This window comes from Impatiens glandulifera, chromosome 4 (genome assembly GCF_907164915.1).
Source record: "Impatiens glandulifera chromosome 4, dImpGla2.1, whole genome shotgun sequence".
Lineage (NCBI taxonomy): Eukaryota > Viridiplantae > Streptophyta > Magnoliopsida > Ericales > Balsaminaceae > Impatiens > Impatiens glandulifera.
Window position 1 is genome coordinate 11,152,681 of NC_061865.1, and position 8,764 is coordinate 11,161,444.

The 8,764-nt window shown below is 30.1% G+C and overlaps 1 protein-coding gene across 1 annotated transcript; it reads left to right on the forward strand.

Moving 5' to 3' along the window:
• The first annotated feature begins 3,860 nt into the window (after positions 1 to 3,860).
• Positions 3,861 to 5,204, forward strand: LOC124934710 (secreted RxLR effector protein 161-like). The gene is made up of 2 exons (XM_047475228.1): positions 3,861 to 4,047; positions 4,819 to 5,204. Exons 1-2 carry the CDS (start codon positions 3,861 to 3,863, stop codon positions 5,202 to 5,204), a joined length of 573 nt encoding a protein of 190 aa, XP_047331184.1.
• Positions 5,205 to 8,764: the final 3,560 nt, after the last annotated feature.

Sequence of the window (8,764 nt, forward strand, 5' to 3'; positions counted from 1 at the left end):
TCTACCTTTTTGGAAGACCATCTTATCTAATCATGCATGTCTAAGGATCCAGCATATATATTCCGCTTTGCTTTTGTCTTTCATATCTCAGGAAAAAATTTAGGGTATTATAGTTCATGATTTAAGTTTATTATGGAATTATATTAATTAATTCCAATAATTGGTATAAGAGACTTGTTCTTGAATTTGAATTATAAAGACTTATTATTATACATGAATTTAGGGAAGACATGTTCTTGTCATGGATTTAGAGGAAAATAAATAATAGGTTTCATCATTTTGAATTTTGAAGTTTGTTTTATAGAGAAACCCTAATTGGTAAATCCTGAAGTTCTGCAATCATAAATTGAAAATAAGAAACCGTAAGTTTAAATGGATGATAAATATTGTTTTTAGAAAATAATATTATTTCAATTCCTATTTTGAAAAATAAATAATTTTATTTCATTAACTGTTATTAAAAGATTTTATTAAAAGAAAATTCGGTAAAATATTTTATTTTCGGGAAATAATATTATTTCAATTCCTATTTTAAATTTATTTCATTATCTTTTATTAAAAATTCTGTAAAATATTTTTTTTTTTATTTTAAAGAAAATTCAGTAAAATATTTTTTTTTAAAATAATATTATTTCAATTCCTATTTTAAAGTTGATTATCTTTTATTAAAAAAATTCAGTAAAATATTTTATTTTGGGAAAAATAATATTATTAATGAGGATAATTATTAGAAAATAATATTATATAATTATTTTATTGGAAAATAATTTTTTTATTTAAGAATTTTTAAGAAATAATATTATTCAATTTAGGATTTTTTAAGAAATAATATTATTTATTTACTTAAATTAATATAAAGAAGAGTCAAACTCTTTTAATTTTATTTAGGTTTTAATCTTATTAAATAATTCAGCGGATTGTTCTTTATTTAAATTAAATAAGTTAAGTTATTACATCACCAAAGTGACCTCTCTAATTTAGTTTGTTTAAGCTCGAATTTTGAATGTTTGTAATGGTGAATTTTAATGTGACTAGATAATCGACCCAAAAGAAGGTTACTAGTTGACCGAAGTTCACAATTACCTGTGATAATACCCAAAAGAAGGTTACTAGTTGATCGAAATTCACAATTACCTGTGATAATAAGCACATAACAATTATAAAGATTTTTTTACATGAGAATATCAAATCATTCCAAAAAAGATTTGTTATTTGTCATGCATTATTGTTAGTGTTTGATTATTGCAACAAAATATCAATAACAGTTAAATTTCATTGTCCAAAGACTTGAATTTAATGGTGCACTAGATATTTTGGATGGGATTTGCTGATTATTTTAAATTTGATTGAAAATTAAAGAATTGAGCATGTTAGTTACAGTTTAAATTATGTTTTCATCGAATGTTGTAAATATTAATGCCAACTTAAGTTCAGTCCCAATTCTTAATGGTTCTAACTTTAAGGATTGGAAGGAGAACATTCAAATAGTTCTCGGTTGCATGGACATGGACCTTGCGATACGGACAGAGCAACCCACTACTCCTACGGTTATTAGCTCTCCTGAAGAGAAGGCTAAATTTGAGAAATGAGAACGCTCTAACCGCATGAGTCTTATGATCATAAAGCGTGCAATTCTGGAGGTGTTTAAGGGTGCTGTGTCTGAAGACACCACCAATGCTAAAGATTACATTGTAGAAATTGAAAAGCGTTTTGTTAAAAGCGATAAGGCTGAAACAAGCACTATTCTTAAGAGCTTGATTTCAATGAAGTATAAGGGCAATGGTAATATAAGAGAGTACATCATAGAGATGTCTAATCTTGCATCAAAACTTAAGGCACTAAAGCTTGATTTGCATGAGGATTTACTTGTGCATCTCATTCTGATTTCTTCAATTCAACCACTTTAAGGTCAGTTTTAACTGTCAGAAAGAAACGTGGAACTTGAATGAACTAATTTCTCATTGTGTTCAAGAGGAAGAGAGATTAAAGCAAGAAAGGACAGAATGTGCTCATCTGGCAAGCACCTTTAAGGATAAGGGCAAGAAAAGGAAGAATGTTGATGCTGTTCAGGGTCCAAATGAAAAGAAAAAGTTTAACAATGACTGTTTCTTTTGCAATAAGGTTGAACATCTAAAGAAGGATTGTACTAATATCGTGCATAACGCGAAAAGAAAGGTACATTTCTTAATCTGGTTTGTTCTGAAGTTAATTTAGCATCAGTACCTGGAAATACTTGGTGGTTAGACTCCAGTGCTACTACTAACATCAGTATTTGAATACAGGGTTGCCTGAGCTACCGAAAGCCAAGTGATGCTAAAAGACGTATCTTTATGGGCGATGGAAAAATTGGTAGTAGTTGAAGCAATTGGACACTTTAGATTGTTGCGTAGTTCTGGTTTTCTATTTGGACTTAAAGGATACTTTTATTGTACATACGTTTAAACGAAATTTGGTTTCTATTCATTATTTAGACAAACATGGTTATTCTAGTTTTTTTGGAAATGGTCAATTTAAGTTATCTATTGGTACTTGCGGATGTTGGAACCGGTTCATTAATGAATTATGACAATCTTTATTTACTTGATCAAATTGCTTTATATAATGAAAACCTAAATGTGGAATCAAAAGGTACTAAAAAAAATGAATAATAATAATTCGGGTACATTATGGCACAAGCGCTTAGGTCACATCTCCAGAAATAGAGTTGAACGTCTTGTGTTAGATGGGATTCTAAATTCCATTGATTTTACGGACTTTAATGTCTGTATTGAATGTATTAAAAGAAAAAAAAAACCAAAGATAGAAAACTGAATGCACATAGAGCTACATAATACTTGAGTTGATATATATATAGATGTTTGTGGGCCGTTTCCGACTCCGTCTTGGAATGGTCAGCGATATTCCGTATCATTCATAAACAAATTCTCTAGATATGCATACAATTTTCTTATTCAAGAAAGACTCAAACATTGGATGTGTTCAAGTCATTTAAGGTTGAAGTTGAAAATCAACTCAACAGAAAGATAAAGGAAGTTAAATTCAATCGTGGTGGTGAATACTACGGTCGGTATGACGGTTCAAGTGAACAACGTCTAGGGCCTTTCGCTAAATACCTAGAGAAGTGTGGTATCATTCCTCAGTACAACATGTCGAGCTCTCCAAGCATGAATGGTGTAGCAGAAAGACGAAACCGTACTTTACAGGATATGGTGAGGAATATGGTTAGTCATTCATCCTTACCAAAGCCACTCTAGGGTGAAGCACTAAATACTGCAACATACATTTTGAATAGAGTGCCAACAAAAACAACGACTAAAACTCCTTATGAGCTTTGGTCATGGCGAAAACCCAGTCTAAAACATTTTCATGTTTGGGAATGTCCAGTAGAGGCAAAGCCTTATAAGCATCATATGGATAAATTGGACCCCAAAACAGTTAGTAGTTACTTTATTGACTATTCTGAACGATCAAGGGGCTATAAATTTTATGATCCAAACTTAAATTCAATTTTCGAGACAAGAACAATTGTATTCTTTGAGGATGTTGAGTTTGGGGTGAAGAATCAATAAAGAATTTTGTCTTTGAGGAAGAGTCAACTTCTAATTTGGTTAACAAGGAGTTGACTCCTATTCCGATTTGTATAGATAATGATCAAGATTCTCATCTGATCATTGATAATATTGGAATAATTTCAGAAAATCAAGACGACGTTGATCTCCTAGAGGTACAAACTCAACAACCTCAAGAAGAAAGTATTATTGAGGAATAAGTGTCATTACGACGATCCACAAGAGTAAGGAGAAGTACTATGTCGGATTGAATATGTATTTCTTCAAGAACATGAGGATAATCTTGGCATTATGGAAGATGATCCAATAAACTTTCAACAAGCCATAGATAGTTCTAATTCTCCAAAGTGGATTGATGCAATGAATGAAGAGTATAAATCTATGCAAGACAATAAAGTTTGGGAACTTGTCCCATTACTAGAAGGGGTGAAGCCTGTTGGATGTAAATGGATTTTTAAAACCAAACGGGATTCTAAAGGTAATGTGGAAAAGTATAAAGCACGTCTTGTGGCTAAAGGTTTTACTCAAAAATACGGGATTGATTATAAGAGACTTTTTCTTCGGTTTCAACTAAAGACTCTTTTAGAACAATCATGGCACTCGTTGTACATTTTGATATGGAGCTACATCAGATGGATGTAAAGACAACATTTCTCAATGGAGAAATTGATGAAACAAATTTATATGGTGCAACCAAAACACTTTGTGTTAGGAGATTTAAGGAATATGGTTTGCAAATGAAAGAAATCCATCTATGGGCTCAAACAAGCGTCTCGCCAGTGGTACCATAAATTTCATGAGGTAATTCTCTCATTTGGTTTTGGAGGGAATTTAATTTATGATTGTGTGTATCATAAACTCAGTGGGAGTAAACATATATATCTAATTTTATATGTTGATGACATTTTGCTTGCCTCAAATGATATTGGTTTATTGCACCAAACTAAGACTTTTCTGTCGAGAAAGTTTTAGATGAAAGATCTTGGTGAGGCCTCATTTGTATTAAGGATCCAAATACATCGAGATCGTTCTCAAGGAATTCTTGGATTGTCATAGATGAGCTATATTGATAAAGTACTTAAAAGATATGGCATGCAAGATTGTAAATTAGGAAATACCTCGTCGCTAAGGGAGACAATTTAGTCTTCAACAATGCCTAAAGGAAATTTGGAAATTCAAGAAATGTAAAAGATTCCATATGCTTCGGCAGTTGGAAATCTAATGTATGCTCAAATTTGTATGCGTCCAGATATTGCGTACATAGTTGGCGTATTAGGAAGATATTTGAGCAACCTAGGTTTGGATCACTTGGAGGCAGTTAAAAGGCTTATGAGATATCTAAAGAGAACTAGAAGTTACATGATCACATATCGGAGGTCGGATAATATTGAGATCATTGGGTATTCTGACTCTGATTTTGCGGGATGCCAAGATAGTTTAAGATCCACTTCGGGCTATGTATTCTTGTTGGCTGGTGGAGCAATCTCTTGGAAGAGTTCCAAACAAGGACTTACAACTTCATCCACCATGGTAGCAGAGTTTGTAGCATGTTATGAGGCATCAAATCAAGCAATATGGCTAAAGAATTTTGTCACTGAGCTGCATATTTTGAAAAGGATTGAAAAGACCCCTTAGGTTATTTTGTGACAATAATTCAGCTGTGTTATATTCGAATAACAATAGGAGCTCGACTAAGTCAAAACATATCGTTATAAAGTTCCTAGTTGTGAAGGAAAGGGTACAAAGTGGTCAAATTTTTATAGAACACTTGGGTACAAACTCCATGATAGTTGATCCATTGACAAAGGGTCTGCCGTCTAATGTCTTAAATGAACACACTACTAACATGGGTGTTTTAGAGATGAATGATCTCTAGGTTAAGTGGGAGTTTGTAAATTCAGTTATCTTTCAGTTTGTTTTATGGATATTTATGTAATTCAGTTTCTGATCAGATAAAGTATTGTACGATTTATTGCATTTTGTACAATAAAGTTAAAGTTTGATCTCACTAAAGTTAAGGTAAGACCAGTGAAAATTGACATGAATAGATCACCTTGAATGTAATTTTTCATGCCAAAATTCATGATTAATCTATGTCATTTAGTCATATTGATATTTGTGACCATTGAAGGTGAATTGTCAAGTCGATTTTTTAGTTTTTTGTCTTCATTTTGATGTTGGAGGATTGTTACCAAATGAAGAACATCTTCAACGAGAGTTCAATCGGAGAAGAGTAGAGACTGATCTATGTAGAGGCTCGAGTGGGCTGAACCTATCCTGAAAAAAAAATATTTTTTACGGCAGAAATGTGGCATCACCCCTACTTTCTTACAAAATGTCAATATAATTTACTATTTTTTTTTATCTAATTATTTAAAATATTATAAAACTTAACTTTATCCACTCATTTTATCCAAAAAAAATCGTTATTTTTTAAGTTCACTCAATTTTTTCCAAAACCCAACCAAACTATAAATCATTGATTCGTCCCTGAGGATCACGTGATCTTACATGCATAGGGTTTTCATACCCAAATTTTTCTACCACGATTTCACTAGTTGAGCCTGGGTTGACCCGTGCCTCTCGCCTTGTTGACCAATTCTGCCTCATCGGCTGATCGCATCCTTCTACCAGTATTTATGGCCACGCTCTGCTTCGGCCGCCCAACACCGCCGTCCATAGTAGTTTTTTGGTGAGCCCTTCAGGAAAAAAATTATATATATATATATATTTTATTTTCCCGACTATTTTCATGCAAAACGTAAAATACAATATTAGTATCAAAACTCTCTACAAGCATAGGTCATTGGCCTGATTTATTTATATTACATATTTTGGACATTTTATAAAATTCTATAGTTCAAATAATCCGAGAATTAGGGATGGCAATAGGTACGAAAATTAACGTAAACAATAAACATATAATACAGATTTAAACGTGATGGTTCACTGTGGATACGCAAATAAATACCGAATTAGAAAACATATCCGAAGAAAAAGAAAAAAAAAAACATTTCTTTAATAATTTCTCATAAATTAAATTAAGTGGCGACTCAAAAAACCGATCGAAAGACAGTCGAGATAAGCCTAAAAACGATTTTAGGCGGACATATTTTATTTCAAAATTGAATACAATACAAATTTATTTAAAGAGAATATGACATAATCTAAATTCTCAAATACTTTTTTCTTTATCTATATTCTTATTTATTATCAGTATTTTTTTTTAACTAAGTGAAACTATATTTTGAATCCAGTGTTTGAAGATTTTAACAAGATCAATGCATTATTATTTATGAGTAATGATAGGGAACGCGAATCTGGGGCCGCGAATATCCGCGAAAATAGAATATTCCTTTAAATACCGAATATTCTTTCTCCTTTTATTAATTATTTTTTTTCTACTTCTACCGATTAATTTATCCTATTATCACGATTAATTATTTCACTAATTTTTTTATATTTATTGTCTCTCATTTAACTGGTAAATAACTCAACACTTTACAACTTATGTATTTATTAATTAATTTATTTTTTACTAAACTTTAATTTCTAAATTCTAAACCCTAAATTTTAAAACCCTAATTTAAACCCTAAAATATACCCCTAATTAATATCATTGTTTATTGTTTAGTTGAATTATGAATTTATCTCTTTTATTTTTTTTTATATTTTTATGACTTTTCAATTCCTTTATTTATCAAATATTTTTTATTTATTATTCTTTATACTCTCTTTTTTCTTTTTCTCATTATTTTTTTGTAATGACTTATTAATATTTTTTATTTTTATTATTTATAAATGTTTATCTAATATTTCTATTCTCAACGTTATTTCTCTCCACAATTGGTGATTAATTATTAATAAATTATTTTTTTCACTCATTTCTGTGATAAATTCATAATTCAACTAAACTAACCTTAATAGATTAATAGAGATATTAATTAGGGTTTAGGTTTAGAGTATTAGGGTTTAGGGTTTATGGTTTAGAGTTTAGGGTTTAAATGAATTAATTAGTGAGATATTAATTAGAGTTTAAGATTTAGAGTTTAGAATTTAGGGTTTAGGGTTTAAATAAATTAATTAATGAGATAAATTAATTGATTAGTGAAAGAGAAAGAAAGATAAATTAATTAATTCATATAAGAATATAAGAGGTAGAGAGAGAAATTAATTAATAAGAGGGAGAGAATATTCCGTGTTTAAATAGAATATTCTATTTTCGCTGACATTCGCGGCCCCAAATTCGCGTTCCCTATCATTACTCATTATTTATATGGATTCTTAATCTAAGAGCTTGTTAATGTATTTTTTTTTAAGTATAATTGATTATTTGAAAAAGAGAATTAATTCTATAGTTATTGAAATCTAAAATATAATTATGCAATATTAAAAAATGTAATAAAAATAGTTCAATTAATAATTTAAATGATATGAAAATATGATTGATTAAATGATTAATAATAATTGGTTATTGATGAATTTATAAATTTAAAAGAAAAAATCAATAATTGATGTGTTCTGTCAATATGGACCATCTTCTGTGTTTTTCTCTAATATAAAAAATAATTAAAATTATAAGATGTTTTATTTTTCCTCCACCATCGTCGTCATCTCAAATTAGGATAAGAATGTTTAATAAAATGTTGTTTTTACTATTATGAGAAAGAAATGGGCTCCATCTCGACATGGCTAGGCTTATTTAATAATAATAATAATAATAATTAAATAGTACTGACGCGACCACCAACTAGTATTATTATATTTTGAATTTATATAATTATTTATATGCCTACATGTCTACAAATTCTTAAAAAATAAAAAACAAGAATCAAACCAGCCATAATTTTTTACTATTATACTAGATCTTCATCCTTAATTATTCACACCTCAAATTAACATGTCTTATTTCACCGCTCTCTTCCTTCTCTCCTTACTCGTTCTTTCCACCGCCGCTCCTGTGCCGCCGCTCCCTATCGAAGGTATCTATTTTTTTTCCCTACAATATATATATATATATATATATTAAGTATTTATATTGAAAATATACAATAGTTATTACTAATTTATTTCATAGAATAGTTGTTTAAATAATTTAACATTATTATTATTATTAACCTGACGAGTTCAAACAATTTTTTTTAGCGGCCAAGTGGAGCTGGCCCCGTGGGACGTGGCCTCCGACTTGGTGGCCT

Excerpts from the sequence above, each read along its gene's own strand:
- LOC124934710 (XM_047475228.1), top strand. The coding sequence starts at position 3,861 with ATGGAAGATGATCCAATAAACTTTCAACAAGCCATAGATAGTTCTAAT. Across the intron at positions 4,048-4,818 it reads AACCAAACGGGATTCTAAAG|ATATTGCGTACATAGTTGGC; the intron begins GTAATGTGGAAA and ends GTATGCGTCCAG.